Raw genomic sequence first — 20,981 nt, forward strand, 5'->3', positions numbered from 1 at the left:
ACAAGTGATTATAGTGCAAATGTAGGTATATTTTTAATAAACATTGGAGACGAAATATAGTTTACATGTCAACAATCTAAGCCAACTGTCTGTTTTGCCCCATAGTTGTGCACAAGTTGGTTTTATTGTTTAACAATCAACCCGTCTATAGGATAGATTGACTGCATAATATAATAATGACAAGATTGTCTTGTCTCCAATCCCTGCCCAAACAATGAGAGTCGTTATCCCTAAGGCGAGAAGGCAGGACGTCGGTTTATCGCTGTATTCCTGCGTGGACAGATTTAGACGGTAGTGGACCCTCTTGCTTCGCCTCTTGTCTTTCTGATGTTATCTAGAAAATGTCTCCCATTTAGATGCCATCTTAGTCACTAAAATCGATTTCCTAGTCCGCAAATGCGCCATTGAGTCTTCACATATTAATGAATGGTGTGACACCACTGCTGGCTGTGTCCATTCATATACAGTCAATCCTGTAGCCCATGGCTTCCAATGAATGGAGCGAGTGACTTGACAAAACAAGGGCCACTCAGAGGTCAAGTGAAGGGATCAAATCCACTTGGGTAAAATAAAGTACCTCTAATTATGACCAAACCAACACAAATTGCAACTTAATACTGTTTGTAGGTTATACATTTAATAGAGCCTATCACTGTAAACTTTTCCTGATGTGGCCCACGAGCCACTGCAGCCCCTCATGAGTCCCATTTTTTTGTGGCCCCCACCCCCATCAATGTTGCCCATCCCGGACATACAGTATCAGAACTCTGGATCCATGGAGTCTGCTGCCCCTTAGTGGTACACCTGGTGTACCTTCTTCGTGGGCATGTGACCTGACCATTTGTCTTTTACTGACAATGGACCTGAAACTTCATTGGTCCCTAGCCTATATGGCCCTGCTATATACTAGTCCTAGACACCAAAGGTTTTTTCTGTTTTTCTATCACTATCACCAAATCAAAACATAAATTACCTACACAATTGTAATTTATCCATGAATTAAATACATTGTGTAATCAGCATCTAATTCATATACCTGATACAGGTCTTCAGTGTTTTTGTAAAAACAAATACTGATATATCCGAATATACGGGGTCTACTGCTCTTCAGTTGTGGATCTAATGTGTTGCATTGTGGTAGTCCTCAGCAGTTTGGACTGCTCAATGATACAATATATCACTTACATCCTGTGCCACACAGCCCATTCTGTTAACATCCAGCACACAAGTGCTTCAGCAAAAGGATTCACAGGGAAATATTACCCATACAATACTACGTATGCTTGTTCTGACCTGTTTCCTTTGTATTGCAAAATAGTCCAATATTAACACAAATACACACGTGCATGTACACATGGGCTGCTGTGAAAGGTAACATATCCTGCTATGACCCCATTGTGCTATGACAACAGCCAATAGAAACAAATAAACAAAGACATTGTAAAGTTAGTTTAATTTGAACAAAACATTTGATTGTGAAGCAGCAATCAACAAAACAGTAACTAGGCTGAACCTAAAACTAGGTTTCACTAAGCACAAAGATTGTAAAAAAAATACACATTCAAATCAAATATGCTTCATCCTTGGATCATCAGATCATAGCATATAAAGAGGAACGACGGTGTTCCATTCACCTTCAGTTTTCCACCTGCTTCGATTTCCTCTGACTCCTGGTCTCTCTAGCGGTGGGGGTTTGAGGGGTGGCGTCAGAGGGGGAGTCTGAGGTCTCGTCAGAGTCTGACTGCTCCCTCTTCGATGGTCTTTTCCCTGACTTATTGTGCAGTTTTCCTTTGGTGGTAGTGTGTGTGTTCAGGTGGACAGTGAGGAAGGCATTGAGGCGGAAACGCAGGCCACACAGAGGGCAGACAAAGGGCTTCTCACCTGTGTGAATAGTCTTGTGCGTATACAGTGCGGAGGGCGACTTGAAGGCAGCCTTGCAGTCTCCACACTGGTAGGGTCTATGTCCTGTGTGTATGTTCATGTGAATGTGTAGATGGGCTATTTGCCTAAAACTCTTGCCACACTCCTGACAGGCATGGTTGGGAGTTGTGTGACAACTGTAAATGTGTGCGTTGCGAAGGCTGAGAGTGCGATAGGTCTTGCCGCACTCCTCACAAGAGAAAGGCCTTTCCTTAGAATGTGTCTTACTATGAACCTCCAAGCTATGTTGTGTTTTAAAACACTTTCCACACTCAAGGCATTTTAAGCCACTAATGTGTTTTTGTCTGTGAAACACCCACTGTCCTGGGCCTTTATAAGTTGATTTACATACACAACATGTCCAGGGTCTAGTTGTGTCTGTCTGTCCGGGTCCTTTTACAGCCTCTGCTGACAGTTTATGTGAAGCAATGGATTTCCCACATAGTTGGCAGGTATTTACAATTTCTTTTGCAGTAGGAGATGGTTTAAGTTTGTTGTAGATGTTTGATGTTTGAGGCAGATGTTTAATACCTGGCATTGGTAATGAGCGGTCTAAGCCTGGTGTTCCATCTTGCTGCTGTGGCTTATTATGTGATCTCTGGTTTGTATTTGCCTGTGTTGAGTTAGAGGCCAGTGATTTGTCACCAGGCTCGCACTCCAACCTTTGCTTTTTGCTGGGCCGGTGTGAAATGGGCTGGTGTGAAATGGGCTGAGAAGAGCCTTTTGGGTCAGAGGTCATAGTGCGTTCCTGCCCTCCTGTGATTGTAGGCACCGATACGTTGACCATATGGATGGGTTTTGTACTCTCAGTCATCAATGATAGCAATTCCTTGAAGATTGGTGGCTGATGGTTGTCTTCTATCATTGACGGAAGTAGAGATACTAAATGATCATATTTTGGCTTCAAATCCTTTACTTCATTCAGGTGAAAATTAGCCCATATGGGATCTTCATTTTTGATGTCCACCATTTCCTGTTTCACATAGTAAGTTTCTGTAGAGTTTTTCACACTTTGTTCTTCGGCAGGTTTCACTGCATTTAGGCCTCCGTTTCCATCTTCCATCTCGTTTTCCGGTGAAGATGAACCAAGAGCAAAGCTAAATGGAATCTCAATATCTACAGGTTCTTCTTTCACATGTGCAGCATATGTTTTCCTTTCAACATTAGGCACCCCTTTTTCCTGTTCTGCAAAATAACATGCCCAAATAGGATCCTCAACTTTCATTTCAGAATTAAATTCATTTTTGGTTTTGACAGCTACAGTAGCATTTTCTAAGGACTCTTTCTTAACTGGAGTAATGCCGGATTCAATCTGATAATAATATGACCAAATAGGATCCTCAACTTTCATCTCAGGACATTCAGACATAATCTCGCTTTTACACTGAGATAAATCAAATTCAGTCTTTTTACTAGACTCTGACTGCTGCTTCTCTTTGGATCTAATGTGAAGGGAGGTCAATGCACTGCATTTGGTCTCTGTAGGTACTTTCTTAACATCACATGGCTCACATGTTACTCCTCCATTGGACAGATCTATTTGTGAGGCTAGAGTAAACACAGGAACATCCATCATAGCTGTTGGTGTCTTGTTACCGACTGGTAATAGCTCTGGATCTCCAGCTCCTGTCTTTGAACCTCCAGGACTACAAACAGGGTCCAGTCTCCAATAGTCCAGGATCTCCTCAACATTCCGAGACACACCCAGATGCTCGTCTAGTCTGGAACTGTCTGAATGTCCCAGCGTCTGCGGCACAGGCTCAGCTCTCAATGACGGGCTCAGACGAAAAAGAGGATGTCCAAAGTGGTCCATCTGTACTTCCTGATGGGAATCACCTCCTCCAGAGATATGACTCTGGTCCTCAACATTTACAGCAGTGTCCTCACCTGCAAAATGAGATGCAGGGGGTTATTGAGTTAAAATATACACTAGGAACATTCATTGTATTAGCCCTATATTTTATTGACTAAGGTTATGGTGGGCATTTTAGAATAATGCTGCATATTCAATTGTATACAAATCTATGAGAACATAGCCTACATTTCATGTTAACAATTTATTTATTTTTAAAAAAGCTTTTCATTCTGAGCAAGAGTGCTGCCTCTTTTTTAATGAAAAATAAAGAACCAACAGTAGGCTTCCAGGATCCTTGCTCCTTTAGAACCCAAGTTTGGAATTTCCTTTCTCACACATCGCTACCAAACAGTCCGTATTAAAGTATTAATAACCTGATTGACTAGGCTCTTTGTGTATAGCTGACGATTTTAATGCTCACCACCTAAGGCACGAGCACAAGACTGAAGTACACTGAACAAAAATATAAAAACGCAAAATTGCAAAGTGTTGGTTCCGTGTTTCATGGCCTGATATAAAAGATCTCAGAAATGTGGCATATGCACAAAAAGAGTCTCTAAAAGGTTTGTTTTCTGTAAACATTTTTGTTTACATGCCTGTTAGTGAGCATTTCTCCTTTGCCAAGATACTCCCTCCACCTGATAGTTGTGGTATATCAAGTAGCCAATTAAACATCATGATCATTGCACAGGTGCACCTTGTGCTGGGGACAATAGATGGCCTCCATTGTTCACCAGAGCTGTTTACAGATCATTTAATGTTAATTTCTCTGCAATAAGCCAACTCCCAACGTAATTTTAGATAATTTGGCAGTATGTCCAACCGGCCTCACAACAGCAGACCATGTGTAACCACGCCAGCCCAGGACCTCCACATCTGGCTTCTTCACCTGCAGAATCGTCCGAGACCGGTCACCTGCTGATGAAACTGCGGGTTTGCACAACCGGAGAATTTCTGCACAAACTGTCAGAAACCGTCTCAGGGAAGCTCATCTGCGTGCTTGTCGTCCTCACCGGGTCTTGACCTGACTGCAGTTTGGCGTTGTAAACGACGTCAGCGTGCAAATGCTCACTTTTGATGGCCACTGGAGGAGTGTGCTCTTCAAGAATGAATCCCAGTTTAAATTGTACCGGGAAGATTGCAGATAAGAGTGTATGGCTTGTGGGCAATCGGTTCGCTGATGTCAATGTTGTGAACATAGTGGCGGTGGGGTTATGGGGCAGGCATAAGCTACGGACATCAAACACAATTTCATTTTATCGATGGCAATTTGCATGCAGAGATGCCGTGACGAGATCCTGAGGCCCATTGTCATGCCATTCATCCGCCGCCATCACCTCATGTTTCAGCATGAAGATTCACTGTCCCATGTGGAAAGGATCTGTACACAATTGTTGGAAGCTGAAAATGTCAGTTCTTCTACGGCCTGCAGACTCAGCAGACATGTTATCCATTGAGCATGTTCGGGATGCTCTTGATCGACGAGTAGGACAGCGTGTTCCAGTTCTTGCCAATATCCAGCAACTTCGAACAGCTATTGAAGAGAGTGGGACAACACTACACAGGCCACAATCAACAGCCTGATCAACTCTATGGCAAGATGTTTCGCGCTGCATGACGCGAATGGTGGTCACACCAGATACTGACTGGTTCTGATCCACACCCCAATTTATTTTTATGTATTCAGTCTTTTTACCCAGAAAGTAGGTATCACAGTGGTACCACCCAAAGAACCAATTCAGATATGTTTTTCTGTTCAAATCAGTCTTACATGTGACCATATCAGATTTTCATTGAAAATAAGAATTTGTTCATAACTGACTTGCCTAGTTAAATAAAGGTCAAATAAAAATTAAATGTGTGTGCTAATTTTTCTTTTTGGATCAAAATATTTAATTAAGCATTTCCTAAATGAAAACAAACCCTCTGCAACTAGACATGGATGTTTAGAAGACATTGGTTGTCTTTAAAAGTGTCGACAAGTTACGGTTGGTCAAATTCTCTGTGCTACCAAACAGTGGCCCATTCATAGAAGCAAACTTCCTTTAGCGCCTTTTGACATAGTATCTTCTGGCAGGGGGAGTTTTTTTAAAGAGCCACCAACGCCTGCTCTCTATACATTAACACATCACTTTTTGTATGGTTTTGTAAACACACATCAGCGAGAAATCATTTTCAAAAAACAAAAAGGTTAAATTACTACACCTTTTATAGGGTTAGGCTTCCCACACTGCCATCTTTCCATGTTAAAGCGTTGACAATCTGTGCTAATGAGCTGCGTCTCCAAACACCTGTGGGTAAAGGGAAGATGGACGCCAAACACGTTGTTACTGAAAAATACTGTAGGGTGCAAGTGTTAACCAGTTAAAACAGTGTACAGAGTAGGAAGTTGGTGGCAACTTAATTGGGGAGGACGTGCTTGTGGTAATGGCTGGAGCAGAATGGTATTAAACACATGGTTTCTGTGTGTTTGCCATTCCATTTGCTCCAGTCTAGACATTATGAGCTGTCCTCAAGTGCATATTTTGCAGTTGTGAAATTATTTTAATGTGATATAAAAGCCCTCTTTCACGTTTCTAGAGCCAATTCACCTCTAAACAGAACATGTAAGGTCCTTGGACTGTAAGGAGTAACGTTAGGCTCTATTGGTCTGGAGCATCACATTAGATTAGCCCGTTAATCTCTTAGCTAGCAAAATATCTGAATTTGGCTGCTTGCGTAACCAACCCAGTTTCCCAAAAGCATATGAAATGGAAAAAAATCAACTCAAAACCACTCATTCCTTTCATTTACAGTTGAAGTCAGAAGTTTACATACACCTTAGCCAAATACATTTAAACTCAGTTATTCACACTTCCTGACATTTAATCCCAGTAAAAATTCCCTGTTTTAGGTCAGTTAGGATCACCACTTTATTAAGAATGTGAAATGTCAGAATAATATTATTTATTTCAGCTTTTATTTCTATCATCACATTCCCAGTGGGTCAGAAGCTTACATACACTCAATTAGTATTTGGTAGCATTGCCTTTAAATAGTTTAATTTGGGTCAAATGTTTTGGGTAGCCTTCCACAAGCTTCCCACAATAAGTTGTGTGAATTTTGGCCCATTCCTTCTGACAGAGCTGGTGTAACCGAGTCAGGTTTGTAGGCCTCCTTGCTCACAATGGGATTGAGGTCAGGGCTTTGTGATGGCCACTCCAATACCTTGACTTTGTCGTCCTTAAGCCATTTTGCCACAACTTTGGAAGTATGCTTGGGGTCATTGTCCATTTGGAAGACCCATTTGCAACCAAGCTTGAACTTCCTGACTGAGGTCTTGAGATGTTGCGTCAATATATCTACAATTTTCCTCCTTCGTGATGCCATCTATTTTGTGAAGTGCACCAGTCCTCCTGCAGCAAAGCACTCCCACAACATGATGCTCCCCTGTGCTTCACGGTTGGGATGCTGTTCTTCAGCTTGCAAGCCTCCACCTTTTTCCTCCAAACATAATAGTCATTATGGCCAAACAGTTATATTTCTGTTCCGTCAAACTAGAGGACATTTCTCCAAAAAGTATGATCTTTGTCCCCATGTGCAGTTGCAAACCGTAGTCTGGCTTTTTATGGCGGTTTTGGAGCAGTGGCTTCTTCCTTGCTGAGCAGCCTATCAGGTTATATCAATATAGGACTTGTTTTACTGTGGATATAGATACTTTTGTACCTGTTTCCTCCAGCATCTTCACAAGGGCATTTGCTGTTGTTCTGGGATTGATTTGCACTTTTCACACCAAAGTATATTCATCTATAGGAGACAGAACGCATCTCCTTCCTGAGTGGTATGACAGTTGTGTGGTCCCATGGTGTTTATACTTGCGTCTATTGTTCATAAAGATGAAAGTGGTATCTTCAGGCATTTGGAAATTGCTCCCAAGGATGAACCAGACTTGTGGAGGTCTACAATATTTTGTCTGAGGTCTTGGCTGATTTATTTTAATTTTCCCATGATGTCAAGCAAAGAGGCACCGAGTTTGAAGGTAGGCCTTGAAATACATCCACAGGTACACCGCCAATTGACTCAAAATTATGTCAATTAGCCCATCAGAAGCTTCTAATGCCATGGCATCATTTTCTGGAACTTTCCAAGCTGTTTAAAAGGCACAGTCAACTTAGTGTATGTAAACATCTGACCCACTGGAATTGTGATAGTGAATTAAGTGAAATAATCTGTCTGTAAACAATTGTTGGACAAATTACTTGTGTCATGTAAAGTAATGTCCTAACCGACTTGCCTAAACTATAGTTTGTTAACAATACATTTGTGGAGTGGATGGAAAACAAGTTAATGACTCCAACCTAAGTGTATTTAAACTATGTGAGAACGATGTTTTATGGTGAACAAAATGTTTCATTCTGGCGTTAAAAGTTTGGTAAAATGAGAAATCGTTTTGGAAATCTGTTGCAGCTCAAGTCGACTACAAAATCCACAATGCAATGCTCTCTATGAGCCGGATAGCTAGCGTAGCTACACGAAATAATTCCGAAGACAATATATATCTCTATATGGTCCTTCTGTAGCTCAGTTGGTAGAGCATGGCGCTTGTAACGCCAGGGTAGTGGGTTCAATCCCCGGGACCACCCATACGTAGAATGTATGCACACATGACTGTAAGTCGCTTTGGATAAAAGCGTCTGCTAAATGGCATATATTATTATTATTATATTATTATTATTATATAATTAACGTAGCTGGTTAGTGCAGTTTGTATTGGCTTTTTTACAGCCCTCTCACCATGTTCAACCAGCCGTACATGGTGTGAATGGGAGTTTATAGGACGCTAGCTAAATAAATAAAAAACACACTAGCACGGATTTCGTCAACATTACAAATATTTTCCGAGATAATTAACTTACTCACTGAAGTATCGTATAGTTTTAGAATCGGGCCATTCCGTACTTTCGAGAAAAATAAGCACGTTTCTCGACATACACTGGTTTTGAGATTGGATTATTTTAGCAGCCGCATGACGAAGCATGACCACGTGGACCCGATTGGTCGATTTACTGTGCTTTCCAGAATATCTCTGGAAACTGCACCATGCAATGCATCCTGGACTACAGACAGACAAATAAGAACACATATGCTAGACACATTTCTTGAGATAGGAAAATATGATCAATGGCTCCTTCGAGGAAAGACATCACCCCGAGTTATGACACAGGCCAGTATTAAAGTCTGACATGTATGATAGACGTTTTCGCGATTTAAATCGTATTCCTGTTAACTTCCACTGTAGTGAGAGCGACTTTATCACAGTGCTACGTAATATCGGCCGGATGTTTGCGGGCAAATAACTCAAGACAACGTGAAATGACACAGGGAATGGATGCACAAAAACATTCAACCTTTCCGTTAAGGCTAATTTCAGTGGTGCTAAACTTAATTCAGCCTAAACCGACCCCTGATTTTAGGGAGCCATGGGCACGCGCCATATGGAATTAAATGCATGCATCCATACAGGTAATTTGCCTTGAGGCTCAGAAAGCGCACAACAAAAATATAGCGACACGTAAGACAAACTCTACTTACGGATCAATTGTTAGCACGCGATTTGCCACCTCTCTTCGGTGAAGCATGCACTACAAAACAGCACCTAAAATAAAATTCAACATGTTGTCTTCAAAGTTTCGATGGAACTGCGCTCCCAATATCCTAGACCAACAGCAGCCCCTCTAGACACGCCCATTATAGACATTATAGACACTAACCCATCCAATTTGTTGCATTACCGCCACCTACTAGACTGGAGTACAACTCCCTTATACTTTGCTTGAAAATAATAATATATATAAACCAATTAAATAAACATGTACTAAATAAATACCCTACCATCTAACACTACACTCACTAATTTCAAAATTATCTAAAATAAAATTAACACCACCCTACTCCCCTAATTACATGTATTTATTCCTACCTCATGCCATCATCCTGAAAGGAGAGGATGGGACAACACCACTTAACACACCCTGTAACTATTCTGCTGTCAAGTCTCGTACACCCAAATATCTCTCTGCAGCTGCCACCACAACCTCAATTTTCTGAGACTTCCGATCCATCCCTGCAGTACAATAAATAACCATTGCAATATATGCTAAAAATCCCATTTTACTGAAACGTATATCACTTTTTGGCCTATCCCTCTGTACTGGTAAATATCTCTACTACTCTCACCACTCCTCCCTCTGTACTGGTATATCTCTACTACTCTCACCACTCCTCCCTCTGTACTGGTAAATATCTCTACTACTCTCACCACTCCTCCCTCTGTACTGGTATATCTCTACTACTCTCACCACTCCTCCCTCTGTACTGGTATATCTCTACTACTCTCACCACTCCTCCCTCTGTACTGGTATATCTCTACTACTCTCACCACTCCTCCCTCTGTACTGGTATATCTCTACTACTCTCACCACTCCTCCCTCTGTACTGGTATATCTCTACTACTCTCACCACTCCTCCCTCTGTACTGGTATATCTCTACTACTCTCACCACTCCTCCCTCTGTACTGGTATATCTCTACTACTCTCACCACTCCTCCCTCTGTACTGGTATATCTCTACTACTCTCACCACTCCTCCCTCTGTACTGGTATATCTCTAGTACTCTCCCCACTCCTCCCTCTGTACTGGTATATCTCTAGTACTCTCCCCACTCCTCCCTCTGTACTGGTATATCTCTAGTACTCTCCCCACTCCTCCCTCTGTACTGGTATATCTCTACTACTCTCACCACTCCTCCCTCTGTACTGGTATATCTCTACTACTCTCACCACTCCTCCCTCTGTACTGGTATATCTCTACTACTCTCACCACTCCTCCCTCTGTACTGGTATATCTCTACTACTTTCACCACTCCTCCCTCTGTACTGGTATATCTCTACTACTCTCACCACTCCTCCCTCTGTACTGGTATATCTCTACTACTCTCACCACTCCTCCCTCTGTACTGGTATATCTCTACTACTCTCACCACTCCTCCCTCTGTACTGGTATATCTCTACTACTCTCACCACTCCTCCCTCTGTACTGGTATATCTCTACTACTCTCACCACTCCTCCCTCTGTACTGGTATATCTCTACTACTTTCACCACTCCTCCCTCTGTACTGGTATATCTCTACTACTCTCACCACTCCTCCCTCTGTACTGGTATATCTCTACTACTCTCACCACTCCTATCCCCTTAACCCACCTACCTCTATTTTCTTCACTGCCTCAGCATAGGACAACTTCTGCACTACTCTCACCACTCCTCCCTCTGTACTGGTATATCTCTACTACTCTCCCCACTCCTCCCTCTGTACTGGTATATCTCTACTACTCTCCCCACTCCTCCCTCTGTACTGGTATATCTCTACTACTCTCACCACTCCTCCCCCTTAACCCACCTACCTCTATTTTCTTCACTGCCTCAGCATAGGACAACTTCTGCACTACTCTCACCCTGGAAACCTCAACCTGCCGCTCTCACATTTCTGATCACCAGCTCAATGGGCACCCCTACAATGAACACATTCCACTACTTTCCCTAATACTACACATTCCTTGGTAGAGAGAATAAAGTAGATAAAGTTTTGATTTATGACCCTGTGTCCATGATGACGTGTACATGTCCAAATATGGGCCTCCGGCCAGGCCATCCTGTTCCTGTGGTCACGTGTTAGAGGGTGTGATTACACACAGGTGGATTGTATTTATCATCATTAGTCATTTAGGTCAACATTGGATCATTCAGAGATCCTCACTGAACTTCTGGAGAAAGTTTGCTGCACTGAAAGTAAAGGGGCTGAATAATTTTGCACGTCCAATTTTTCAGTTTTTGATTTGTTAAAACAGTTTGAAATATCCAATAAATGTCGTTCCACTTCATGATTGTGTCCCACTTGTTGTTGATTCTTAACAAAAAATACAGTTTTATATCTTTATGTTTGAAGCCTGAAATGTGGCAAAAGGTCGCAAAGTTCAAGGGGGCCGAATACTTTCGCAAGGCACTGTATCTATATTGCATCCTTTGAAGTAGTCATGCTGATTGATGTCTAGGGACCTGGTTGAACTGGGGGGTGTTTCAGTGTTTGAACTTTTGAAAGTGTATGGCCTTTCATAAAGAGGCTGTCATGATTGCCTGTGCCACATGTTTAACACGTATTGCTTGTTACCGAATACTACTGTTGTACATTTAATATCCACTAGCAGATTTCGTCGCATTTACACAAATTCTGTCATGTTACTGTGGTCTTTTTAAAAGTCAATAAATATGTGTGGAAAGTGTACATGTTTGTTTCACTGTAGATTTGTTTAAGCCCTCCTAGAAACACCTAATTTCATCCCACAGCATTAATTAATAAGCTGTGTAGAAGCTGTTTAGCCATAAGTAAAGGCCTTTCAGGGTAGCGGCAGGGTAGCCTAGTGGTTAGAGTAACCGAAAGGTTGCAAGTTCAAATCCCCGAGCTGACAAGGTACAAATCTGTCGTTCTGCCCCTGAACAGGCAGTTAACCCTGGCCGTCATTGAAAATAAGAATTTGTTCTTAACTGACTTGCCTAGTAAAATAAAGGTAAAATAAAGTGGCTGAATCTGAAAGTAGCTTTAGGATCTTTTCTTTGGGGTTCTAATCTCCCTGTGTGTACATGCCCTGAAAATCCTTAGGCTGGAGCCATCTGAAAGCTCTGTGCCTGTACATATAAAGAGAACTAAATAGGAAACTAGGCTGAGAAACATTATTTAGATGGCTGTTTAATTGTTGTTTAAAGCCTGAAATGGACACAATTCCAAGGGACCTTGTTTCTAACACACACACACACACACACACACACACACACACACACACACACACACACACACACACACACACACACACACACACACACACACACACACACACACACACACACACACACACACACACACTCATATTCAGGTCTTAAAGATGGCTTGTTCTGGACATTTCTAATGCTGAGGCCCCAGCGCTATCTATAGCCCCAGACATTCCTGCTTCATAGATAACAACCATAAGGGAGATAAAACTGGGGGGTGGAGGGGGGCATGGGCCACAAAATAACACACACCCTCTAACACATGACCACACGAACAGGGGGATGGGGGGGCGGGGCGGGAGCACATATTCAGTACACGTCAGCAGGTCAAAAGGTCAACAATCAATCATTTTGACACCTGTCACCAATCAATCATTTTTGACACCTGTCACCAATCAATCATTTTGACACATGCCATATCCTATTACTCTCTGACCTTGTTTCTAACACGCACGCACGCACGCACACGCACACACACACACACACACACACACACACACACGCACGCACGCACGCACGCACGCACGCACGCACGCACGCACGCACGCACGCACGCACACACACACACACACACACACACACACACACACACACACACACACACGCACACACACACACACACACACACACACACATTCCTGCTTCATAGATAGCAACCACAAGGGCAATACAACTGGGGGTGAGGGTGCCATGACTCTCCTGTTTCCCCACTCACCACCCTGTCTGTGTCGCATCAAAAGACGAACATCGCATACAACTGGAAGCTTTGCCCTCAACTGGTCAACTTTTATATCTACTGCTACCCCAGTCATAGAAATTCCCATGTTCTGAGATTCACTTTTCAAAGCAGATAGTTTGACCCCACCCTCTTCCTCCATTATTTTTATTCTTTAAAGCTTTATGTCAGACTACACATCCTGTTGTATTGCTGCCACCTACTGTACAGGGTATTGAAGCAAAACAAAAATACAAATATTTTCCATTATGGGAAGAGGGAGCTGAGTAAATACACAAATAAATCAAACAACCATCCCACTCATTCAGTCACATTCAAATCACATCCCTCAGGTGCCTGTGAGGACGGGGCATTCATCGACATGATTACTTGTAATGCCTCCGCAGAAAAAGAAAAAAGGAATCCCCAAAAACGCATAGCCGCTCTCACAATGATGCCTATTGTCTCAGATTTCCTCTCTGTTTGAGTTGTGCAGTTAATAAACACTACAAAGTAATAAATGCTACAAAGTAATAATCACTACAAAGTAATAAATGCTACAAAGTAATAATCACTACAAAGTAATAAATGCTACAAAGTAATAATCACTACAAAGTAATACACGCTACAAAGTAATAAATGCTACAAAGTAATAATCACTACAAAGTAATACACGCTACAAAGTAAAAACGCGACAAAGTAATAAACACTACAAAGTCCACCTTCTTAACATGCAACATGTCAGGATCCCTCTGTTAACATGGAATCTGGTGTCTCTTCTCCTACTACCATTCCTTCCTCAACTTCACTCCTTTCTTCCACTCTTCTCACCGCCTCCGGTTAGGAGACATTCTGGACAGCGCTTATTCTGACCGCCTCCGGTTAGGAGACATTCTGGACAGCCCTTATTTTGACCGCCTCCGGTTAGGAGACATTCTGGACAGCCCTTATTCTGACCGCCTCCGGTTAGGAGACATTCTGGACAGCCCTTATTCTGACCGCCTCCGGTTAGGAGACATTCTGGACAGCCCTTATTCTGACCGTCTCCGGTTAGGAGACATTCTGGACAGCCCTTATTCTTGTCATGTTTTGTCTTATATTGTCTTGTCATTATGCTTTCCCTTCTGTTCGTTTCCCCCTGCTGGTCTTATTAGGTTCGTTCCCTTTTTTCTCCCTCTCTCTCCCCCTCCCTCTCTCTCCTCTCTCTATCGTTCCGTTCCTGCTCCCAGCTGTTCCTCATTCTCCTACTCTCTCATTTAGTCTTTTCACACCCGTCCCCTATCTTGTCCTCTGATTAGAGTCCCTATTTCTCCCCTTGTTTTCCGTTTCTGTCCTGTCGGATCCTTGTATGATGTTCGCTGTGCTGTGTCATTGTCTCGCCCTGTCGTGTCTTGTCTCCTTCAGATGCTGCGTGTAGCAGGTGCCTTAGTCTGCTACGGTCGGTGCCTTCCCGAGGCAACCTGCAGTCAATGGTCGAGTCTCCAGTCTGTCCTCGTCACTACGAGTGGAATTAAGTTTTTTCATGTTTTGTTTTCGTCTTGAGTTTTACTGGAATAAAGACTCTGTTTTCGCTAAGTCGCTTTTGGGTCCTCATTCACCTGCATAACAATTCTGGCCGTCTCCGGTTAGGAGACATTCTGGACAGCCCTTATTCTGACCGTCTCCGGTTAGGAGACATTCTGGACAGCCCTTATTCTGACCGTCTCCGGTTAGGAGACATTCTGGACAGCCCTTATTCTGACCGCCTCCGGTTAGGAGACATTCTGGACAGCCCTTATTCTGACCGCCTCCGGTTAGGAGACATTCTGGACAGCCCTTATTCTGACCGCCTCCGGTTAGGAGACATTCTGGACAGCCCTTATTCTGACCGTCTCCGGTTAGGAGACATTCTGGACAGCCCTTATTCTGACCGCCTCCGGTTAGGAGACATTCTGGACAGCCCTTATTCTGACCGCCTCCGGTTAGGAGACATTCTGGACAGCCCTTATTCTGACCGCCTCCGGTTAGGAGACATTCTGGACAGCCCTTATTCTGACCGCCTCCGGTTAGGAGACATTCTGGACAGCCCTTATTCTGACCGCCTCCGGTTAGGAGACATTCTGGACAGCCCTTATTCTGACCGCCTCCGGTTAGGAGACATTCTGGACAGCCCTTATTCTGACCGCCTCCGGTTAGGAGACATTCTGGACAGCCCTTATTCTTGCCACCTCCGTCTCATTCACCCGAACAGGACACTTCGTCGGACGGGGCCACAGTGTCTCCCGACCCCTCCTCTCTCAGCCTCCAGTATTTATGCTGCAGTACTTTATGTGTCGGGGGCTAGGGTCAGTCTGTTATATCTGGAGTATTTCTCCTGTCTTATCCGGTGTCCTGTGTGAATTTAAGTATGCACTCTCTAATTCTTTCTTTCTCTCTCTCGGAGGACCTGAGCCCTATGACCATGCCTCAGGACTACCTGGCATGATGACTCCTTGCTGTCCCCAGTTCACCTGGCCGTGCTGCTGCTCCAGTTTCAACTGTTCTGCCTGCGGCTATGGAACCCTGACCTGTTCACCGGACATGCTACCTGTCCCAGACCTGCTGTTTTCAACTTTCTAGAGACAGCAGGAGCGGTAGAGATACTCTGAATGTGATCGGCTATGAAAAGCCAACTGACATTTACTCCTGATGTGCTGACCTGTTGCACCCTCGACAACCACTGTGATTGTTATTATTTGACCCTGCTGGTCATCTATGAACATTTGAACATCTTGGCCATGTTCTGTTATAGTCTCCACCCGGCACAGCCAGAAGAGGACTGGCCACCCCACATAGCCTGGTACTTCCCTAGGTTTCTTCCTAGGTTTGGGCCTTTCTATCTAGGCAGTTTTTCCTAGCCACCATGCTTCTACACCTGCATTGCTTGCTGTTTGGGGTTTTAGGCTGGGTTTCTGTACAGCACTTTGAGATATCAGCTGATGTAAGAAGGGCTTTATAAATACATTTGATTTGATTTGATTCAGAAATTCAGGTGCATGTTCACCACCACAATTGCAGCATTTAGGCTCAGCTGGCATATAATACTGCTCCCATTTACAGACAGATAACCAAATCATTTACATTTGTCACACTGCATGGGTTTGTGCACGAACGCTCTGGTTTCCATTCGATGGAGTGACACTGGCCCTGTTCAAGAGGATCAAAACTATAATGTATCATGGGTAAATTGTGACTGATCTACAAATAATAATAAGTCTAGTTATTTATGATGGCAGGTTCTTTGTAGATCAGTCATTCGGTAGTCGCCTGCATAGTCGACTGCCATTTCGAACAAGCCCTCTGCCGCCAAATCAATGGCCGGAGATCAAGCGAGGGGGATCAGCAAATGCTGGCTACCCATCTGACAATAATGGCTATGGTATGAATAGTCAATACTCTTTGGTATGACCAAAAACCCCCAGCCTCGTAGGCTTTAAATAAAAACCCCAGCCTCGTAGGCTTTAAATAAAACCCCCAGCCTCGTAGGCTTTAAATAAAAAACCCAGCCTCGTAGGCTTTAAATAAAACCCCCAGCCTCGTAGGCTTTAAATAAAAACCCAGCCTCGTAGGCTTTAAATAAAAACCCCAGCCTCGTAGGCTTTAAATAAAAAACCCAGCCTCGTAGGCTTTAAATAAAACCCCCAGCCTCGTAGGCTTTAAATAAAAACCCCAGCCTCGTAGGCTTTAAATAAAAAACCCAGCCTCGTAGGCTTTAAATAAAACCCCCAGCCTCGTAGGCTTTAAATAAATCCCCCAGCCTCGTAGGCTTTAAATAAAACCCCCAGCCTCGTAGGCTTTAAATAAAAAACTTTAATAAACTTACTAACTGTATTTATATCAGGCTGCAAATGACAAAGGAATTCAAGTAGAGGCCTAATGACCAAACCAACACAAAGAGTGTACTATTTATATTTATTTCCATAATTGTCATATTGTATGTTCAGTGCCAAGTCTGTTTGTAGGCTATACTTTTGTACCAATATTTGAGGTAGTCTTTGCCTACCAGTATCAGAAATCTGGATCTATGGAGTCTGCTGCCCCTTAGTGGTAGATCTGGTAAACATATGAACCCTCAGCCCTTGGCCCCAAGTCTTTCATGTGCGAAATGACACTGAGTAAAAGGAGTGGAATGTTAGCTAAACAGACTGGTACTCAGGCTAGCCTATATGGCCCTGATATACACTGAGTGTAAAAAACATTAGGAACACCTTCCTAATATTGAGTTGCACCCCCTTTTGCCCTCAGAACAATTTGTCGGGGCACGTCCTCTACAAGGTGTCAAAAGCAATCCACAGGGATTCTGACCATGGTGATGCTGACCTATGTTGACTCCAATGCTTCCCACAGTTGTCAAGTTGTCTGAATATCCTGTTGGTGGTGGACCATTCTCGATACACATGGGAAACGGTTGAGAGTGAAAAACCCAGCAGTGTTGCAGTTGTTGACAGTCTCAAACCGGTGAGCCTGGCACCTACTACCAGGGGATCATAGCTTCACCTGGTCAGTCAGTCAATGTCATGGAAAGTGCAAGTGTTCCTAATATTTTGTACACTCAGTGTATATTGTACAGTAGATGCTTAGCGGGAACCTTGGGACATCCCTACCCTAAACACTAACCGTAACCCTAACTTTAACAGGGCGGCAGGGTAGCCTAGTGGCTAGAGCGTTGGACTAGTAACCGAAAGGTTTCATGTTCAAATCCCCGAGCTGACAAGGTACAAATCTGTCGTTCTGCCCCTGAACAGGCAGTTTACCCACTGTTCCTAGGCCGCCATTGAAAATAAGAATTTGTTCTTAACTGACTTGCCTAGTTAAATAAAGGTAAATAACAATTACTCTAACTTTTACATATCTACTTCCTTGGAGTGATGTCAGAGTTGGATCCCACTTGGACTTTTCCTATATATTTCCACTTAGACTATTCCTAATGGAGTACAACATCCTGTGGCACATCCCCCTTAGACTCGGCCGGCCAAATGCATTTCATTATAGCCTGGGGAAGAGGTTACATACCCCTCCCCGTTTCCCATCCAGCACAAGCTTTCACATGAATCTCATCTGTGGGGAAATAGAACACTGGTGCTAGTTTTGTTCTGATGCCAATACTATATGATTGGGCGACCAACATTTTCTAGGACATTGTCTCACAAACCCATTCAAGAGGGATTTCATAGGCCGCTAGTTAAACAGCTGTTTGTAACTGAAAACTGCTGTATGGTTGCCTTTACAGAACATAACAGAACATAACAGAACAGAACATAACACTTCCTTTTCTGAAACCGTTTAAAATGTTTCTCCTCTAGACTATGTATATTATTTCAGTGATGAGCAAGAAAAGACAAACTGTTTTGTTTATATAAGGAATAACAAATGATAAATCATTGTTTTAATATTTTTTAATTATATTATGTTATGTTACCTGCATCTTGTTTCATTTTGAATGTATTTGCTTTAGCATTTTATCTGGGCTGTGAATGCAGTTGAAGTCAGCAAAAGGAGATGAGTCATTGTTTGAATTGAGATGTGTATAGAAGACAGGAAGCTGTTTCATATCACCTGACTGACTGAGTGCCTCCTGCCTTTTGATGAGCACAGGCCTATTCAGCATCCTGTTCAGTACGTGTACACACGCACGCACAGACGGACAGACAGACAGACAGACAACAGTCTCTTATGGTAAAATATGCCTCAGTTCTGGACAGCTACTCTTGAGTTAGCCTCTTCCATAGCCTTTCTTCAGTTCTTTCATAGTGTTTCCTCCGTGGCCCGGGTGATCCTGGCATCTGCTTTTCTCCGAGCCCTGTGCCTCCAAAGCAGGACAGCCAGTGAGAGGAGCAGCAGGAGCCCCAGGGCCCCTCCGATCAGCCCAGCTTTTAGGGCCAGACTACTGTCTCCAGGGGGCTGGTACATCGTACAGGACCGCCTCTGACGCTCGCTGACTCCTGCGTCATTCACCGCCACCACACACACCTCCACCCCCTGCCCCACCTTTCCCACAACACCACTCCTCTTGTCCTCCCCAAACACCAGGGGCTCCAGGGTACCCACCACCACCTCATAATGGGTCACAACAGACGATGGTGCACACCACTGAACAACCACCCCTGGCCCTTCCATAGACAGTCTCTTAAGGTCTGGAGGCTCTGGGGCCACGTGGGGCCCACTCACCCCTGGACACAGGCAGCTGCTGGAGGCTGCCAGCTGGGCACAGGGGGTCTGTAGCTCCCGGCAGGGGTTGTAGTCACAGGACTGAGGATTGGTGCCCCGTGAGGGAGTAGGCGGGGGTGGAGTGGTGTCCCAATTCAGGTCATAGTCATCATTTGAGGAGAGCGCCAACATTTCATACATGCGTCCGTGTGGCCTTAGAGGAAGGGTGGCTGTGTGGTTGGTCCCTGAGACGTCAGAGGGTGCAGCGAAGGAGGAGTATCCATTGAGAAGGGCCAGTGTGAGGATTATGAGTGGAGGTGGAGGATCCCTGTGGGCGGACATTGCATCTGAAGATGATAGAAAATAGCATTCCATTACAGAGGGTTTGACACGATCTGCTTATGAAACAACCCACCCTAAATGTATTCGTTTGGAGACATACCAAGAACTAAGTCTGTTAGACTTTTACAAAAGATTCCAAATGTGTTGTTATTTTTAAATTTGTGAAGAAGGCTTGATTTCACCATCATGGGATATTGTACAGCTTAATCGTCAAGTTTATTTCATTCAAACCTATTTATCTATCACACCAGTGGAAGTGGTTACAGGCACCACCCTCGTGTGGGATTTAAAAGAACAACAACATAGTAATCTGAAACCCAAAGATTATTAGTTTATATAATAATCTAACTAGCAGACTTTATTGCACAACAGGTCAGAGCCAGGCTTTACACACACACAGCACCTCCACCTCTACAGCAGAGCTGCCAATGCAATCTCCACATGATTCTATACAAAAACAGTACATCTACCTGAAAGATACCCTAGATAAACAAGTTTGGATGAATAAACATACTAATACTAACAGAACACGCTAAAAAACGGAGGTAAGGTTTAGTAGAACTACAGAGAGAGAGACGACCCGAATCAACAAAACTGTATGCCAGTAGTTAACGAGTTACACGTGTGTCAAAAGCCTTCAAAAGGTTGTAAACAAATGGTCTCTTTAGTAATTCATATAGAATAAGGAATAGAACATTTTAGATTGATGAAAATTAAATAAAAAAATATTTGTTCACCTGATAGTCGAGTCATTAATCGCTTTTGAAATCTCTTACTTTCTGTTCTTTTACTGTCTCTCCCTGTTTTTATACATTTTTCCTAACTCCCCAACAATCCCCTCCTTCTTTTCTCCCTCCCCTTACCCCTTCTCTACCCGGTCTATTGCTATCCCTCTCTTCCTGCTCAACCGCTCTCTCTCTCTCTGTTCCATGGTGGTTTGGCAATGTGCGTGTGTGTGTTTCTCGCTTGCTTCCCCTGTATGTGAGGTAACTCCCAGTGCAGTCAGCTGCAAATCACATGAACTCCTATTGCATTCCATTGATGTGTGTTTATTTCCAGAGAAACCCTGTTCATGAATGAGACTTTCGGGCTGGAGCACAGTGAATGGATGGGGTTGATTCTGT

General features: G+C 43.5%; 2 protein-coding genes across 2 annotated transcripts; both read right to left on the reverse strand.

Annotated features, from left to right (window-relative positions):
* Window positions 1-1,434: 1,434 nt before the first annotated feature.
* Window positions 1,435-9,482, reverse strand: LOC124007186 (zinc finger protein 777-like). The gene is made up of 3 exons (XM_046317574.1): window positions 9,347-9,482; window positions 5,981-6,066; window positions 1,435-3,807 (listed from the first exon to the last, which is right to left on the reverse strand). Exons 1-3 carry the CDS (start codon window positions 9,391-9,393, stop codon window positions 1,637-1,639), a joined length of 2,304 nt encoding a protein of 767 aa, XP_046173530.1. The 5' UTR covers window positions 9,394-9,482; the 3' UTR covers window positions 1,435-1,636.
* Window positions 9,483-18,082: 8,600 nt separating this feature from the next.
* Window positions 18,083-20,715, reverse strand: LOC124007295 (leucine-rich repeat neuronal protein 4-like). The gene is made up of 2 exons (XM_046317752.1): window positions 20,595-20,715; window positions 18,083-19,862 (listed from the first exon to the last, which is right to left on the reverse strand). The coding sequence occupies exons 1-2, from the start codon at window positions 20,608-20,610 to the stop codon at window positions 19,114-19,116; spliced, it is 765 nt and encodes a 254-aa protein (XP_046173708.1). The 5' UTR covers window positions 20,611-20,715; the 3' UTR covers window positions 18,083-19,113.
* Window positions 20,716-20,981: the final 266 nt, after the last annotated feature.

The sequence above is a fragment of the Oncorhynchus gorbuscha genome, linkage group LG20 (genome assembly GCF_021184085.1).
Source record: "Oncorhynchus gorbuscha isolate QuinsamMale2020 ecotype Even-year linkage group LG20, OgorEven_v1.0, whole genome shotgun sequence".
Classification (NCBI taxonomy): Eukaryota; Metazoa; Chordata; class Actinopteri; order Salmoniformes; family Salmonidae; genus Oncorhynchus; species Oncorhynchus gorbuscha.